Source organism: Nyctibius grandis, chromosome 18 (genome assembly GCF_013368605.1).
Source record: "Nyctibius grandis isolate bNycGra1 chromosome 18, bNycGra1.pri, whole genome shotgun sequence".
Taxonomy (NCBI): Eukaryota; Metazoa; Chordata; class Aves; order Nyctibiiformes; family Nyctibiidae; genus Nyctibius; species Nyctibius grandis.
Window position 1 is genome coordinate 5,008,990 of NC_090675.1, and position 19,350 is coordinate 5,028,339.

Consider the following 19,350-nt stretch of genomic DNA (forward strand, 5'->3'; position numbering starts at 1 on the left):
TCACGAAGAATAGCAATTTAACAAAGACTCTACAAATGCAAAAAAAACTAAACAAAACACCCAAACAACAAAACAAAAAAGCACCAACATAATTTGACAATGTCCTTTCAACCTGACACTTAAAAAACTACATGCACAACTACATATGATAATGACAAAACAAGAGAACAAAAAAGGTGGGCGATACTGTTCCTGCTAGCTTTAAAAAAAAAAAAAAAATCTATAGTGCACTCAGTTTGCCAGTTTAATAGGTGATGTGACAGGTCCTTAGTTCATCTTGAGACAATTTGGGAACAGAATGATTAGCAGTGTATGATGACAGTGATCACTAGCTGGTTCCTGGAGAGCTGATAAGTTATTAAGCTAAACAATGCATCACTATTATGAGCAAGTCAGTGCACTAACTGTAATTTCCTTGAAAGCTGAGCAGTGCATGATTATACTTGTCCACTCAGACTCCCTGCTGGCAGCTCCGTACTCTGCTATTGTTCTGAGCTCGAGTCTTCCCAGTGCCCAGGATACAGCCGCGTGAAAATGTATTCTTCGTATTCAGCCTTCGTTGTGGCAGCTGTCATCTGAAGGGTACCGGGAAGAGAGACATTCTCTATCCTGAAGCACAGCTATTAGAGGCCCTAAAAACATGTGGTTTTGTTTGTCAGCACGAGCTACCTCTCATTTCTAGCTGAGGCAATTTCCATTTCAGGACTGCTCTGACTTCAGAATGACACACATATATATCTACAAATATATTATACACATACATACATACATGTGTGTTGATGTGTATCAAAAACCACGCGTACATACAAGCACATTTCTGGTTGTTTTCTTTATGACTCTCAGGAAGCTGCTGTTATTACTGGAAGCTCAAACAGACATCTTTCAACTCATATTTCTCTCTCAAGGTACAAGCAAAGACAACAGAGCACACCTCCACTAACGAACCTAGAAAAACTACAAACAGAAAAGGCAAAGAGAAAGGAGGCAGCAGCTGGATGACAAAGATTTCAAGTGCTTCACACAAACACAGATTGGAAACTCGGCCTTCATCTGTCCTACCAAAGAGAGGCAGTTCTAGTGGTGGAGACAATGCAGGACCTGGAAAAAACAGTCAGGTCCTACTGCGGACCTGCTTTGTGAGATGGATGCACTGCTCACCCTCCTACGTGCCTCAGTTTCTTCCTCTGCAAAGAAAGTCAGCAGCATCTCCCCACCTCTCAGAGGTGCCGTCAGTATGAACGGTAACGGGTGATCCCCGGAGCGCACAGGGCCCAGGACTGCAGGATCACTGCTGCACAGCGGGGCACTGCAGGGGCCTGATGCTGGAGAAACGGAGTAAAGCGAGTCCCTAACCCACGGGGTTATGTGAGGAGAGAAGAACAAGGAGACCCCCATTTTGAGTCCCTAAACTAATTCTCAGAAATATATCTTCACTCTCATCTGCATGACCAGCCACACTAAGCCTCCCTTCAATGCATTTTTACCATGCTCTTGTCCTGAATGTTGTCAGCTAGTCTGTCCAGGAGGCAAATTTTTTAAAACCCCTAAGTGTCTTCCCCTCCAACAGCAACAGACATTTCCGAGTAAAAGCCCCATTGGCTTCCAATGAGCCTTGGGGTGCCAAGTGCTTAAGCAGTTTTTTTTTCAATGGGACTTTGGTGATTCTGAAAATATTATCATGTACCTCATATTAGATTTGATATAAAGTGAACATTAAGCGGGAAGAGAACCTGACACTGAGAACATTTGACAAGTGCTTAAAAGGCAGGTCCTAATTCATTTTAAACTTTGCTTTATGTAAGACTCATTTAAGGAGCACCATGAAATTGTTTCATTGTCCTTTTCTCTGTGCTGATCCTGCAAGGAATATATAATCAGTAATATGTTTAAACAAGGCAAGGAAAAAGTACCACTCTATTTTGAATCCAGGAACTGTTCTATTCCTGTCACCGAGTTTTTTCAAACCCAAGTAAAAGGGAGAAACTGTTACTGTTGGAATTAAAACCATAAAATTAGCAAATGTAATATTCAAAACATGATACTAGTAATACATACAGGATAAGCCTGCCCTATAGTTTTGAAAAAAGGTCAACACCATTGCTATTCGCACACCTCATTCCTTTACAAATAAATTATTTCTATCCCTACAACAAGATCTAATCATCTGACCATTCTCCTGGGCAGTAAAGAAAGGTTAAGAAGTCAATCATTTCTAATCCAACTCTGAAATTAACCATCCTGTAGCTGCACTACTGCAACTGGCTGTGAGCCTGTGCCATAAACACAACCAGAACGATTTGGCTTCAAAGGTGTGGGGGTTTTTGGTGGTGGTGGTTTGTTGGGTTTTTTTTTTTCCCTCCCCCCTGAACTTGGATCACACTCAGCAAGTTAAAAGCAACTTCCACAACACTGGGGGTGGGAACTGTTGACTCATGGCCAGGAATTTCATCAACTGCTTTGCTATGATCCTCCAACTACACCCTCAGTTCTCCAGCCAATGGAGACTGCACCTAGAGACAGAGCCATTAACTAAGTACTGTGGCCATCTACAAATCTGTAAGAAAAATGCATGGTTATGGTCCAGTCAGTGGGAACTCAAAAGGAGATAAACAGCAATAACATGCCATGGAAGGCTATCAAACATGGATTAACAGCCAAGGATGTATCAGTTTAAAGCCTCAGTGATACACGACAAACATAGAAGAAAATTAATTTAAAGCATATGCTCGTGTACATCTCAAAAGGACAGAAATCTCACAGGAAGCATTTTACACATATGTGCATATACTATTTATCATTTCTGATTTTTTTCCTTTTTTTTTTTTCCCCCACTGATAATTAGGTCATTGTCACCTTTACAATGAGATATGCATTCAAAATACACTGCTTCACAAAATCATTAAAAGCTAATAGATAACCATATTGTTTTGGGACTATTTCATATTTAAATCATTGCCTAAGATTACAATTCAACCACCATCTGAATGAACAAAGCCATTCAAACGGGTACAGGACATACAAAGTCCTTTTACTTCAGTCATTCCAGGCTGATTTCACACTCCTGTGCAAACGAAAAGTATTTCTGGCCTGTCACAGCATAAGAGCGAGCAGCGGATAGCTCAGTGATTCGGCACAAACCCTTCCCTAGAGACTTTCATCCTTCCTCAGACACAAGCCTTTCCCTACATACAAACATAGAGCGCTTGTCCTGGGGTCAAGCCTCAGCAGCCTCTGGATTACAGCACTGCGATGGGTAATGTGACAAGGCATAAAGCCAAGAAAATGACTGTACATACAGGAATTATGAGAACCGCTCAGAAATGCAGGGCCTTGGAGTAACTTGATACCAATCGAAGACTCCAGAGAAAACTCTTTCATATACTGTGGTTTCATCGCATGACCACTATTACAGTAGGGTTTCAGAAACTGTACAATAACCAAAGCACAACTTTTACTGTAGGGCATCCACCACACAATACTGTACATTGAAGTCAAACCAAGCAACGTTTGGACTTCATGCCATTCTAATGCTTTCCTTTACTTACGTCAAGGACATAAATAAAACTCCTGTGTAGAGGGCTTAGGTACAAGTAGCTTAATTAGTCTTGTACATCCATCTAACACCCTTACAAATTGTAATTCAGCTGTCTGCACTGGTACAGAAGTGAGTACGTGCCCTTTCCCAAGGCAAGCTTTGCTCTTAGCCAGCTATGGAATTTTTTGGCTTCTAGTTTGTTCAAGTTAAAGCAGCCTTGAGGCTGCTCTAACTTCAGATAGTTTTTCAGTTTACAGCCAATAAGCAGTTTCACATGAAAGGCTCACAAAGAAACATAAAGGACCAATAAATTACTGCAGTAAGCAATTTTTCCTCCATACCAACAGTTCTCTCCAAAACTGAGAGGCTGTACAGTCTCACTCATGTTGAGGTTGTACAGTCTCACGTTCAAAACACACTTTGTCCTGTTTGAATGAGACATTAAGTCACATATTATAATACTGTGCAGAAAGTAACACCAAATGGAGCAAAGGGTTACAATGTCAACAAGGTCAACTACATGTTAACACAGAAGAGAGCCAAGCTCCGTGCAGGGCTTTAAGTACAAGATCCAACTGGACAAAATCCTGAGCAACCAGCTCTAGTTGACTCTGCCTCGAGCTGGGGTTTGAGCTAGATGATCTTCAGACATCCTTCCCGGTCTCAACCATTCTGTGGAGGTTTGCTGTTGGCTAATTTTGTGACGACAGCACAGTACCAGGCTTAGACTGAAAACAGTACAAAAAGGTTAAGGCTCCACTATGGCACTGTCAAAGTCCTGCATGAGGCTCCCATGGAGTGATGAGACATCCATGCTCATCCACCAGGCCAGCCCTGTGCTTTATCATCTTCTGTTCCTCTTCCTCTCCCCCACATCGTTCCCCTCCAGAAAACCATAAAGCCTGCTTTGGTCAAGCTGAATCTTTGCTAACCTCTTCAGTGCTTAGCCAAAATTATACTTGTCTAGCAAAGCAGTTCCTGGCAGCCATCAAAATACTGTTACACATGTATGCCAGAAATACTGAGAAGAAAGCAACCATTTAAAAAAAATGCTGTGTCAAAAGTGATGCTCTGTTCTTTAGGAATCCAGCTGTTTTGTACATCTGTAACCACCATTACCTTGCCTGCAGTGCAGGTAACTCAAATCCATTTCATTTTCCAGAATAATGTATTAATATCATTTGCACAGAAATTGCTATACACTGTCTACTCTTCACAAAAACAATAACCTATCTCAATTTGGGTCCCCTTAGTCCATAAAAGGCAAGTATTGCAAAATACCAACTCCCACCACTCACCTCAAAAAAACCATGCACTAACTAGTCTAAAACCTGCGGTAAGCTCAGGAGAGAACGAGCCACAAGCATATGGTTTCACACCTTGCTAGCTCAGCAGATGCAAACAAGCCACGCACTTTAAAACTCTGCTTGCCTTATGAAAAAAACAAATGGGTAATAACATGCAACTCAAAGCACATCATCTCGGTACACCATAAACTGTCCCAAATTTATCCCCACAGCAGTGAGAGACAGGTTAATTCTAACATTTCCATTTTGCAACCAAGTACTTCGAACATGAAAACAATTAAAGCACAATTTTATTTTAACATTAGCTAATCTGACTTAAAGATATCTGAAATCATTTTTTGAGTGATGGCATCTTAGGTGTAAATAAAATAATTTAAATAATTATCGAAAGAAGTATGTTTGCTGCTGAAACTCCAAAGCAAATTAAACAAGTCAATTGAGGAGAAATCTGTGACAAAGCAACTGGAACCAGTCCATTTACGCAATAAGCCAGATTCTGACAGCAACAGCATCTTCTGAAAGAAGGGAGAATATTTTCCACATTTCAAATTACTCAGTTTAGTTCAGAATGATCACTAGTTCATTCCAGGTTCAGAAACAAATCAGGAACTGAAAAAGCAAGTAAACTTGTTTTTTTCCTTCCAGTCTGCAAACAAGAAGCAGGCGTGGGAGGCTGAGATCTACTAGCTCCAATGCCTTGACAAGCACAGTCTCAAGTCACCATCAGTTTCGTTTGTTTAGTACAGGTCACATTACACTGCTTAGTTATCAACACAAAATAGGCCGAGATATTTTTTCCTAAATACTCAGCACATTTAATATTGCTTATTAGTTTAAAAACAGCAAATGAAAATGTTTGGTTTCCATGTTATAATCAAACTCCAACTCCCACCCAAAAGCAGCTTGAAAAAGGTCACAACTGAAAGATTAATCATGTAATAAGTCATCCATCATTTTCAAAAAAGCATAAAAATAAAGACTAAGTAAATCTATGTAAATGTATACAGTTGCTTAGACGCATACAGAGTATATCCTTCTCATTATTAAGAACCACCTTATTTTCTTTTTGCCCAGACTACATTTATTTGCAAGCGAGTGCCTTAGAGGTTATCAAAAGAGAAAAGTCAATCTTTCTTCAGAAAAAGAAATAAAAGCTACAAGTGTTGAACAAGATTAACATGGGCTGTTTCAATCAAGGTCTCTGACTTGTCAACTTCAACCAACTCACCCTGTAAAACAGGATATATGTGTGGCATAATAAAGGGTTGAATACTGATCTTTTAACCACAGAACTAGGATAAATATTCAGGTATCACTAAAACCAGTGCATATCATTACCCAGATTCTCTAAAACAATATTTCTAAAAAGTCTGAACAGAAAAAGACAAGGAGAGTCACACCCCCATTTTAGCTGTTCGACCCATGTCAAAACTTGTAAATTTTCCCCTTCCAGCTTTAGAAATTCCCCCAGTATCAATTTTTTTTAATTCACCTATTTGAATACTTTACATAAGACTTAAAGGTTGCATTTTACTCTAAACTTCAATGGTGTAGCTTGCAACACCTTATGACATCTCTAGTATCCTCTGTAACAAGGATGCTAAAACTTTGCAGGCAAAGAAAATGAACTTTTCCTTTACAGTTACATCTTGATCAAACACACATTCACACTTACAAGAGGTTGGGTTCCCAATTTATAAACAATTTGCATTGGAAGAATTTGGGTCAAGGACAACCTACCACCAAGAACAGCCTGTCAAGGACAGTCTCCCTACAATTATTGGCCAATAAGTAGCGCAAGTATCTTAAAAACATCTATTTCATCACATTATTGAAACTTAATTGGACCGCAAAGGTCTGAAAAACTCACTTTGCCTACTGAGACATCCCCACAAAAGCGTATCTCAGAAGTCCCCAAAACATTAACAAATGCTTTGCTGCCACCAAGCAAACTCACCACTTCTCTTTTCCATGTGCCAACTTTGTGCTAAATAGCAACTCTGATGTCTCAGCATTATCGCTGTGAGTCTTCTAAAGCAGGCGGCAGTTCAGAAGTACACTTTTTATTTTAATCTCTAGTAAAGCACATTTAACAGACCAAAGTAAGGAAGTCTGTTCTGGTTGGTGAGGAAGTTTAGGCATTCACTGCTTGTTTTGGATGTGAAAATAAAACTTTATCAACCAGTACAAAATGTTTATTATGCATCCGACCACAAAAATGAGATCAGATTCTCTGTTTCCATGGTCAGCACAGTAAAACTTTGTGCAGTTAAGTCTGAAATTAACAAGGGATTGTACAGTCACGAAACAGGCTTACTCAAACTTTATTTCTTTTGTGCCATAATATAACATTTTTGTCTGTTGTTTTCTCTCTTAACAAACATATCTTATCGTTAGCTACACAAAACCAAGCCAAGCTCGGGGTGGGGAGTAGAGATCTTTTTACTTTGAAATTATAACTGCAATGTACAGGCTTTGCTCTGTTGATTCTGAGGAGCAATGAATGGAGTTATTTCCTCACATTCCTGTTGTATAATTCTCCCTTTACCAGCCTTCAGCTATCAGCAGATCAGAGCTGGAGTTTACTCTGGAGTTGGCAGTAAACAAAAGAACAAATCTGCACTGTTTCCTCTGAAAAAAGAAATTGTAGCCCTTGTCCAAATATATTAAAACATTGAAACATGCAGGACGATTAAGGAGTTGTGTGTTAGATAAATGAGGGAGTGTGTTCAACAGATTAAAAAAAGAGAATAATTAAGTGGAAAGATTTACATATTTATAGAGCACAAACAAGGCATTGTCAAATAGTTCCATCAAATGGAGCCTAATTTAAGTTATAACTCAGTAGAAGGAGTAGCCTGTGGATTCAAACTATTGTGTTAATGAACAACTCAGCTGTTACTTCTTGATGACGAATGCACAATAGTCACACTTTTCTTTAACAGACCTGCAATACATTTGCTCTACTGCTGAAGCATGAGACCCCCAGCTTGCAGGGGGAGCCATCTAGGAACTAATAAAAGCCACATTTTTCATTTAAATATTGACTTTCATCTGAAAGTAATAAACAAATATTCAGCTGAAGAGATTTTTAATGAGCTACATAGCAAAAGATAAATATTTTTTTCCTCTTTTTTATTTCTCAGCTCAACATCAGTGGGCAGCAGTGTTGCTTCCCTTACACCACTGATGTTGTACCTTATCCCCACATGATGCATTACATCCATGCAACAGCTCTGCCAATGGATGGAAATAGTCTAGCATGGGAAATAAGGAAAAACAACCAGCCCACTACAAACTACAGCCAGGTATTTATTTATTTAAAAGGCAAATGTCCAAGTTCAGACAAGAGGAAGAAAAAAAAAAAATCTTAAAAAAAAAATGAACAGCCCTGTTAAAATGTCCAATATCTAAACCAACATTTCTCCAGCACGTGGTGCTCCCCAGCATTACACTGTGCATTTGATCCAGTACTTCTGCTCCACCTTCTGAATCTTATTTAGTTTCTAAGCACTCCTGTCAGCTTCTGACTTGGCATCAGCCTTAGCCTGATGAGACCACATGGTAGGTTGAGGACCGCACGACAGGACTGCCAGGCAAAGAAAGATGTAAAATAAGGCAGTGCCCCACTGGTCAGCCCCTGTGCCAGAAGCAGAAAAGAAAGGGAAATAATAACAACATTTGTAGATGAACAATAAGAGACTATCAGGAAGGAAACCTGCTCTTTCCAAGGTTTAATGGATTAAAACACTGCAGAATGTTCTCACAGCCCAGCAGCAGCTGAAACACCCAGCAGCCCTGAACCCAAATTGGTAACATTCACAATTGAAGAGCTTACGTCCTTCATTAGCCCAAACAAGAAACTTCTATTCTCTCTCCTTCTCATTTAACTGATTCTCACCAGCTCTTTCTGATCCTGAATATCCACCAGCAAGTTCAGCACCCTACATGCACACGGTGACACAAAAAATAAGGTCAAGTTCTTTGGGGACGTGCAAGCAGGCGGCTTTAGCCGTGAGGCTTCCCATCGCTCCAGCCTCCTGTGGTGTCTGGACATCAGCGCTCGGTCCTTCTGTAACAGATGGTCACTAAGTCAGACTGAAAAAGAAGTCCCCATACCTCAGCTATCACACACACAGACACTCCCGGGGTGGTCGGGGTGCGGGGGGGAAATATCAATAATCAAGACATTTGGGAGTCTTTGCCACAACAAAAGAGAACACGAGCAACCTGTTTTGGATGAGTAAGCACTGTCTTATAACCTGCAAAAGCCTTATTTCAGTGGTCTTCCTAGGACATACAGGATGGCAGAAGCCAAGGGGAAAAAAGAAAAGGTTTTAACAATAGGAGTAACTTGCCTTTGCCAGATGATCACCCAATGTTGCAAACCAATCTGTATTTCATGAAAGGACATAAATGACATTTGTTTGTCTGAGTTCATACCAAAGGGAACAGACTACTGATCTCTTGAATGTCCTCAAATGATGCACAGATACATTTTAAGCACTTGTTTGTCCTATTTGCTCTGAAATCCAAAATAGAACTTTTATTACAGTATCTCCAATTTCAGGACACCTAGACAGTAAACAAGTGATCAGGGAATGAGAAACACTTATATTAATAGCAACAACACACTGTTCATAAGTAGAGGTGTCAATTATTTCTAGGCAAAAGGGATAGATTACCAAAAATACCACCACAAACTTTGCTAAGATAACAAACTTAGTTTCACTATTTTTTCAAAGACCAAAGAAAATCCAGCTTATTTTGTACAGTTTATCATCGTTTACTTCTTGTTACCTATTTATTAGAATATTTTTAAGCACCTCTCCACTCCAAGAATACCTCCCACCTCTGAGCATCCCAAGGTAGAGGCAGCATGACAAACAACGTCAAACATGGGGCAGAGCCCAGCCCGGCTCTTCCACCCTATCCGGCTTCTTTGGGAAGCATCTCACCTGCATGGCCGGCTTTTTGCACTTAGTGCCACATCTGCAAGCTTGCAAAGTGCCTGTTTCTGCTTCAAGTCACCAATATACACAAACTGCAGCTCTAGAAGAAGACCTGAGCATCTTGGGAAAGAAACCAGATGGACAGATGCTTTTGAAATGGCTGCCTTAAACACTTCTGTGACCAAGTTCTCATCCTTTACACATGCAAAGCTTGTTCCTTCTCCTCAGCATGCTGAAATACTGACCATCTCAAACTAAACAGTATCAGAAAACTCTCAGTTAGAGATGTTAAAATTTGTGATGCTAGACACATGACCTACAATTATTTTAACCACCCAGCCCTGTGAACAAACTAACCTCTCAACTTCATCCTGGTTATAAATTAATATCATTAGAATGTAAATAATACCTTTCTCCCTCAATTACTTTATTTCACTGTTTACCACCAAATCTTTATATTAGGTACCGATACAGAGAGAGGAAAGGCTACTCGTTAACTCATTGACTCCAGATGTTCAAGGGTCTACCAAAGCATTACCCAGAAATCAGGCTAACTACATTATACAGATACAGTGCTTGGAAGAACCCTGACCCCACTTTATCCTGCAGGACTTAAGCTCTCCATATATTTTTATATACACTCAAAAGACAAGGTCAGGCTCACCTTCCTTCTCCCTATTGCATGCACTGGTGGCTCAGTGCAAGCATTATCCAAGACAATCCTTCCTCCCTCTCCATTCAGATTTAATTCCTATGCAGTAAAAGGAGATGCAGTTAAAAATATTTTGCAATTAGGAAAAAAAAATTAAGACAGCAGTGTAGTGGCACATCAGTATGTCTATCAAGTCCTCAGGCAGGTTACTTGTGGCACATCATCCAATAGCATGAGATGGTTTAACTCTGACCAAAGAAGCAGAAAGGAGACACTTAATTTTGGTGGGAGGGAATCTGTTCTTCTTGCAGCACACAGGAGGCTGGAAGTGGGAATTTACAGACAAGTACAGTTCTTTGCCCCAGAGAACTAACACTTACGGAGGCACGTACAAAGGATAAAGGATGCAATGTGAAAACCAGGCACAGATGTTACATTTACCTGCATAAACAAGCAGCACACCTTCTGAATAGGTGAAGATCCTTGGCACCAAGGAACTCTCAAGCCAAACACAGACACAACACAATCAGTAAAACACTAGGATGATGATGACAGCAACAGCAAAAAAACTAGACACGTGCCAATCTTCAGCATGCAACTAAAAATTACATGGATCTGATCCCCCACGAGGGTGCCTGGCAGAGCTCAGCTGAAATCAGTAGGTCTGCACACACTTAGGCAGAGCATGAAGAGCGCAGTGCTCAGTGTAACTGCTTAGGAGTTGCACTATTATTTATTTCCGGACTACCTGTCTTAATGTAACTTTGCATAAAATACCTCATGCTCAACTTAAAGTTATGATTAATAGTGTTTTTCTTTCAGCTCAGTTCAGCCCACCGCTTTATTCACTACTGATCTCACCTCTTCACCTCGTTAACTGCTTTTTTGCTTCTGGCCATCGGAATACTTCCAAAATTGCTGTTCTTTGTTCAAAAAAATACTGCTATTGTAACAGAAGCTAAATTAAAAGACTCATGTCATGAACAAGGGCAGACTGAAAGTGGGAAAAGGTCACAGAAAAAGAGGAAGATTTGTTACTTTTCCTTCCCAATAGGATTAAGAAAAACGTACAAGATTTTAAAAACTGTTCCAGCCCTTTTCCCTGGTGTATGAGAACATGAAAGAGACTCCAATACTCCCTCCAGATCACTTCTCAGAAGAGCCTATGTAAAATTTGTAGAGTTTCTTGCTTGACTAACATAAGGATACTGATGATGTCATTGCCACCTCTCTGGATCACATCTGTCCCACAAATCATTTTTTCTTACTAGCAGTCTTGCAGCACAGGTAAAAACTCACTGGGAAAAATGTAGGTGGTGGAAATAACTGGTATCTTTGTTATCTCATCAGATAAGAATAGCAGGGGCATAGGCCACCTTCCCCTTCCATCCTCCCAAGTGGTCCTTTTCAGATGGGCTGGTTGGGTAGGGAGATTTGTCTCACACCTGTATAAAGAGTCCTTGTCTCCTGGGCCCATTCACTACTTAAAGGAGGAGGAAAAGCAAACAGTGGGATCATAAATTTATGGAGTTAGATCTCCCAGAGACCTTCACATTCCTCATACACATGGTGTTCATCAGAGCAGAAGGTCCGTGGGGCAGGGACCTTCTTTGCCTCAGGGCATGTAAAAAGCACACAGGAGAAAACAATGTTTCAGTACTATCAGTTGTCTCAAGAATGACACAAACAAGCTTTCCCTTCCCTCCCCTGCATCTCTACTGTCTGCAAGAACAACAAAACAAACAAAAGGGAAATAAATAGAAGTTCCCCAGACCAACAAACCTTTCCATAAACAGTTTTTGCTCCTGACCAGCCAGATTCCATGAAAGCTAGGGAAAAATTATCGATACTCACTGTGCACAGAAACGGCCAGCCACCACAGTAACCACAGGCAATACCAAACTGTCAAGTGCTGCACCCAAATGCAGGACAAGGTATCACACCCCAAAGGGCTTATCTTACTGTCCTAACCCTTTCACAGCTCTCTAATGCTGAAGCTGTGAAATGCAGTGTGAAACAAAAAGACAACAGGACCATCTCTGAAATTAAAAAATTAAGGGGGAAAAAAAAAAAAAAGAAAAAAACCACCAAAAGCCAGTCTAGGCATTAGGAGTGACAGATTTAAAGATTTCGCTGTTGACATTAACAGTGACATTTTAAGCACGGGAGGGAGAGCAACAACCCCTCCAAAAAATCAGCAACTACTTTCAATTACAATGAAACAACACATTAAAACCAGAAATTTAAGACTGGAGAGCCTTTAATGCCCTGTTGAGTATTCAGGGACAGCAGTAAACAAGGTGCTGATACACTTTACACTGCAAACAACGTTAGTGGTGAGCCAAATGGGCTGAGCCCCAAATCAGAGTGAAATTTCAATGCATGAAGTTTAACTGTAAGATAAGGGACTGTAATCAAATTACACCACAAATAGATCCATTCAGCTGTAAGCATTATTGCAGAGACAGGATTGAATTACAGCCTGGAATAAAACAATTTGAGAAATAAAAAGCAAATTTATTATCTATTTATTATTTTCCTCCTGCCAAAGAAAATTTCCCACCTTCATAAAAGAATGCTATCCGAGATGAATATGGGTAGAAAACTGAAATACGAATTATCAGGCTGGAAAAACAAGAAGAGTTTGAGTTGTGTTATTTACATTCCCATTCCTCTTTCTGAATAGAGCAACAAAGTCAACAAGCTAAGTGAAGACACAAGAATATGCATTTGCAATTCAAGTTGTTCTGCTGAGAAAGGCCTAGGCAGCTTATATACATTCAATAAACCGCCCAGAGTATTTTTTTTTCCTCCCCCTAAAAAAAGTCAAAATTTCTCACAGTGCCTTCCACTACGTTTTTCTTTTATTTTTTTCCCTCTGAAAGCTATCACAATCCTTATTACTCAATACCACAATTTTTAAAGAGAACCAAGTGCAAGGCATGCATTTCCCCTCGTTCCCCTCCAATCTGGCAGCACTGAAAAAGCACCTTTTAAGACAAACACGCGTGTGCACGATCCCCTCTCTCACTAAGTGCTGCAAGGAACAACAACCGGGGGGGGGGGGGGGAGCGAGAGGGGAAAAAAACCACTCCTCCTCCTCCTCCCGTAGCTGTTGCTGCCTTTGTTGTCCGGCGCTCGCCCCGGGCCCGCAGCCGCCCCCCCGGCCCCCACCTGTTCTCATTCATCCGCCCAGCGCGGAGCGCAGCCCCGGGCCAGGCGGCCCGGCAAGGGCGGCAGGAGCCGCGCCGGGGGCTGCCCTGCAACGGTACCGGGGCACCCCAAACTCCAGCGCTGACCCCATCACCATCTCCCAGGCTTGGGATGGCGGGGATATAGGGAAGACACAGGTTTCCCCCCCTCACCCCCAAAAAACCCTGCGCTCTGGCGAGGAGGGTGCCCTCACCCACCCCAGCACCCTGCCCCTGTACAAGGAGGGTGTCCCCCCCACTCCAGCACCCTGCCCCTCTGCAAGAAGGAGGGTACCCCTCACCCCAACACCCTGCCCCCTTGCAAGAAGGGTGCCCCTCACCCCAGGACCCTGTCCTCCATCCCAAGACCCTGCTTTTTTTTTCCAAGAAGGAGGGCACCCCCCACCCCACCAACCGACTCCCTTGCAAGAAGGAGGCTGCCCTGCCCCCTTGCAAGGAAGGTACCCCCCCAACACCCAGCCCCTTCGCAGGGACGGAGGGTGCCCCACACTCCAGCACCCTGCCCCTCTGCAGGGAGGAGGGTGCCCTCCCAGCACCCGGCCCCCTTATAGCAAGGAGGATACCCCCCCCCCCAAGACCCTGCCCTCTCACAAGGAGGGTGCCCCCCAACACCCTGTCCCCTCGCAAGGAGGGCGCCTGGCCCCCTCGCAAGAAAAGCGCCCCCAGCCCCCGCGCTGCCCCATCCCCAGCACCTACCTCGTCTTGGAGGACAAGAAAGCAAGTTTGATTAATCCATAGGTAAACAACTGGATGCTCTCCTTGGCTATGCTGGCCACTCTGAGCCTGTGCTCTAGGATGTGCAGTTCCATCTTTTCCTCTTTCTCATTTGTAGTTCATCTATCCCTGGGGTTTATTTTGTGTTTTTGAATGGGGAGGGGGAGGGGGGCTGTTATTGTCGGTGCCTTTTTTTTATTTTTTTTTTTCCCCCCTGGCTCCTTCTCCTCCTTCCCGGCTCCAGGAGCGGGCAGGAAGGGATGGGGTGCTGAGGGTGGCAAAAGTTGGGCCGGCGGGGGGAGGCCGGCGGAGCGGAGCCGGTCAGAGAGGCAGCGGAGCCCGGAGTGCCGAGCAGCTGGTGCTCGCTGGAACAAACAACTTGCCACTCAACCCCGGCCCAGGGCGCCTGCGCGCCGCGCCCGCCGCATGCCGGGCCTTGGAGTCCGCGCCGCGGGACGGGGCGGGGCGGGGCGGAGCGGTAGGCCCCCGCCCCGCGGAGGAGGCCCTCACCACACCGCATCCCACCGCCTCTGCCTTCAGGTGCGATTTTGACCGAAAAAAAAAAATAACAAGGAAATTTATTACAAATACATGTAAGAGACGAGCCTGTTTGGTTCTAATTTTCACTGCACCTCTCGTTCCGCCTCGGGCACGGAGGGAATCTAGAAAATCTTCCGCAACCCAAAAGCCAGCAGAAAGGAGAACTTCAGGAGTGATCATTAACGATAAGGAAATACTCGAATCTTACCCTGTTTATTCTTCTACGTGGCAGACAGGGAATCCTCGTCTATTTCCCTGCACGGCAAAAATAAAGTGGGAAAAAACCCGATTTGCATGAAAGTATTACAGAAGTACAATTGCAGTTGTTCAGAATATTAAAACAGCTTTGTGTGTATGACAGACGGTAACGTAGGAAGGGTGAATGGCCTGTTCGTCCCAGTCCTCACCCCACTCCTCAACAAGGAGGTTGAAGGGAGGTAGGAATGGACGGACCTTCAAACCTGCACCCCAGAAACAGGGGCTGCTCTGCCACCGCGAGTGCCACAGGGCTGGCACCCAGATGCTGACCCCAGCCACGCTGTTTGTGAGCACCGGCTCCTCTGCACAGAGCCCCACGGACATCATGCAGACTAAACCAGGAATTAAACTCAGGCTCGGGATATTCTTAAAACAGGCCTTGGGCCATAAACCTGATTATAGCTTCTGTGCAGGGCTCCCTCTGACTTCAGATCACACTGCTTCTGCCATGAACAACAACAGCAAAAATACCACCTAGATCACCATGGCATTTTCCATTAGTAGATCTCATATAGGCTTTTTAAAGCCCATCAATAGCATGGGGAAACTGAGGCACAGGGTGTGTCCAAGGGCACAAGATCAGAGCTCAGTTAGCCAAACCCCACTCCAGGCCATTCCTCTTCCCTACACAGAAGGAAGAGCTACTGCAATTTGTAAATTAAGCTTTTAGGGCCTGTGTTCTTGTGGCAGAAATCCCTTGAATCCAGCTCTGGAGACAAGCTTCTGAAAACAGGATTTCCAAACCCTTTCTATTCTGTTAGTTCCCACTGGATAGCTGTATTTCTCCCCTGGACATGTCTGTTCTTCCTCTGCCTGTGGCCATACTTCTGAAAGGCTGTCTTAATTCTGTTATATCCCAAAAGGAAAATCTTGAAATGAGAGACATTCATACCACTAGTTAGTCGCAATCATTCAGAGGAAAGGCAACAAAGATAAAATGCCAAATCAAAATAAGGAGTTATTTTACTTTGTTGCCTCACACAGAAGTTCAGATAACTGTAGCAGGCGTTGCATTTTAGGAAGCTGAGGTTTTAATCTGCTTCTACTGCCAGTTCAAGGTCTTGGTCTGCAAAGCTCTGAATGTACTGCGCCCAGCTAGAAAAAGTGCCTGCACCTGCAGCTACAAATCACAGAGATATCAGTGTTCCTCTGGGACAATGCAGACCGCAGAGTCCAGAAGGAAGCAGCCAGGGACAAAACATGCATCGTCAAGGTTGCTATGAGCTTCCAGAGGAAATCAGACAAACGTAGACTGAACCGCTTCTAGGAAACGCTGCAAAACTTTCCTCTTTTTTAAAGATTTTTCCATCATAATCAGGGTAACATTCACAACATCACATTTAGAGAAAAAATATGCTGCCCCCAAGCAGAGCTTTCTCAACCCAGAGAGGCCAGACACTCCAGGAAGGCCACCAGGGATTATGGTATTACCCGTCTAATTACCACAGAAAATGCTTACGTGAAACAATGAGAGATGGTAGAACAGACCCAAAGGTAAAAGCAGTGGAGACCTTTTGAAGCAAGGAAATCATCAGAGACTTTGTTCTGCCTGCAGGGAAGGAGAAAAGAGGCCCTGAGTTAGTCATCTGGATTTACTAAAAAAAGAAGAATCAAGCAAACAAGCAAAAAAAATCCCCCAAACCCACAAAACACAAAAATACTTCTTCATTTTGTAAGTTTACATCTGGTGCTCTCAAAAATTGCAATTTCTTTCCTGGGTCTGATCAGCTGCTATGGTTTTCCAAGTCTTTCAAAGAAGGCCTGAAGGCCTCTTTGAGCTGGAAACACAGACCTCACAACTACGTGAACCTCCACATAGTTGACTGTACGAAGCATTAGCAAAATATAAAGCCCTACCACCACCCAACCCCATTTTCTACACATGAAAAATATGCCTAGCTCAGCACTGACAAATTTTTCAGGAGCAGGCAACCTGGCAATTAGCCAAAATACTATTAAGTGCCCCCTCCTCCAGCTGTCATTAGTATTCAGATCTCTCTCTCCCTTGTTGCCAAGTATACCTGGGAGATGCCATGCAGGGAGCAGCCTCGAATGTGTTATTATATATAACATGCTATAATATCTTTTGATTATTGCAATTCCAAGTTCTCCATATTTTTGCAGCTCAAAAGGAGTCACTTGGCCCAGCGCAGGGACCTGTTGCGCAAGATGATGTAACCACACTTTTTTATTAAAGCCAAAACCCACTCCCTGCCCACACAGCTTCCAATGTCAGTTACCGCAGCACATGCTGGGCAGACAGAACAAAGAAACAGGGAGAACGGACAAGAAAACAGGAAGATGAGATAGCAGCAAAACAAATCTTGGTATGAGGACCAGGCACCATGAGTCATCTCCTGCCTGGATGGAGAGCAGAGCACTTACGAGCCATCATAAGCAGATGAGATTTCTAAGTGCTCTAGGTCAGAAACCACACATAACGCAAAGCAAAACTTGGGTTTTGAAGCCTCGATGCTAGAGGTGGCAAGGTTTCCTTGGGAGAAGAATGCAGACTGGACTTGGACTGATGGGCAGTTTTCAGATATCTCAGCTTCTGCTCATGATCACAAGGACCTTCTTACTGGTGAGCAGGGCAAGAGCCATCTCCCGTTTGTCCTGGGGCACTGTTTGTCTAGAAGTGAGGTCCTCAGAAGGAACAGAGTATTTTATGAAAAACCTGAGTTCAAGATGATGGTCTGTATTTTTGCCTTGAACATTTATCTCAGCAGCAACCCAGGTACAGGTCACTAACAGTCCTTTGTGAGACTCTAGCTCTTGTGAGTCTGAATTGTGTCCGAATGTGAGATTTCTCATAAAGCACACTGCAGTCCAACACTCAAGTCTCTGCATGCAGAATGCTTCCAAATCAAACTGAAACACTCAACAACAATCAGTGTTTCAGGAAAAAGAAATTATTAAAAAATTGTAGAAATAGTTTAGGTGAAAGGAATGTAACTACGTGCTGTGACGAACAGTTCATGAAGATCAGCACTATACACAGAGGAAAAATAAAGGAGAATTTCTAATCACGTGAGTCATTGTGTTTTATGCAGTTACTCCAAACTACAGTGGGATATTTCAGTATTATTTTACTTAGACGGTGGAAGAAAGTTCTTAAATCATTTGTAGTCTCTTTTGATGCCATAAAAAAAAATCCCCAAGTTACCCTATTTAGTTCTCAAGGGTGAAGCTATGGTAGCCTTTTACAGATGGATTTTAACATGCAGTATCTAAATTTTTGGCAATAAAACTTCATTTTCAGAAAAATAAATGTAATTCAGATTAAATTATCTCATGTGATTTGTATGACATTACACTGCTGCAAATCTAACATTGCTCTGCTGTTGGCAGAAGCATCTGAAGTTCAACAGCATCTTGACCTCTGACTAGGGCTTGTAACAGCTTCTAAGATCTAAAATAGCAGATAATACACATCCTAATGTGAATGATGTAATGGCAATACCCTGGATAAATATGCCCGAAGCAAGATTAATCCAGTGTTGCAGTTGTTTATACTAGCATTTGCTCTCCTGCAGTAGACAGAGCATATGAAGTTCTTAGCACGTCTATCGCTCTGGTGTGAAACCAGGGTCGCTGTGCATTTTTGGGGTCCCTTTCAGACTCAGTACATAGGGCACACAGCAAGCTGTTCCAGCTTCTAAGCTCAGAGAGTACTTTTTGAACGCAGACTGTGTTTAAAGCTTTGAGGACTGGAACTACCTTCAGGTCAGTCACCGGTTTTGACCAAAAGGGGAGCCATCACGTTTCTCAACAGCCTTAACCAGTTTATTCTGAGATGAAAGTTACTAAGTAACTATAATTATCCTGGAACTCCTTGCTTAAGTTAAACAGGCCTTTTTGACCCAGGGAGGGTAATGCTTCTTTAGACAAACAGGTAAACAAAGGCACAGAAAGGCAGGCAATGAACCAAGGTCACACCATTAGTTACTGTCATTTTGGAAGTACAATTCACAGGCCACTGCTTGATCATGAGACCTCTATGAGGTTGTTTGAGGCAGACAGGCAGGATGGGTTTACAAGAGCTATCTTACACTCCAGTGACAATTTTCTAAAAAATAAAAATAAAAATCAGTTATTTGAGAAAAAAATAAGAAAGGAGAAAAAAAAAACCCTCCCAAATGATAGCTTCTGGGCTTGCTTGTGAGAAATTACCCATTTG

The 19,350-nt window shown here is 42.6% G+C and overlaps 1 protein-coding gene across 1 annotated transcript in view; it reads right to left on the reverse strand.

The window, feature by feature from the left end:
• CASTOR2 (cytosolic arginine sensor for mTORC1 subunit 2) overlaps window positions 1–14,730 on the reverse strand; it is a 131,469-nt gene extending 116,739 nt beyond the window's left edge. Inside the window, exon 1 of the mRNA XM_068415373.1 lies at window positions 14,355–14,730. Coding sequence (XP_068271474.1) covers window positions 14,355–14,467 — 113 coding nt within the window. The 5' untranslated portion in view covers window positions 14,468–14,730. The remainder of the gene's footprint in view (window positions 1–14,354) is intronic.
• Window positions 14,731–19,350: the final 4,620 nt, after the last annotated feature.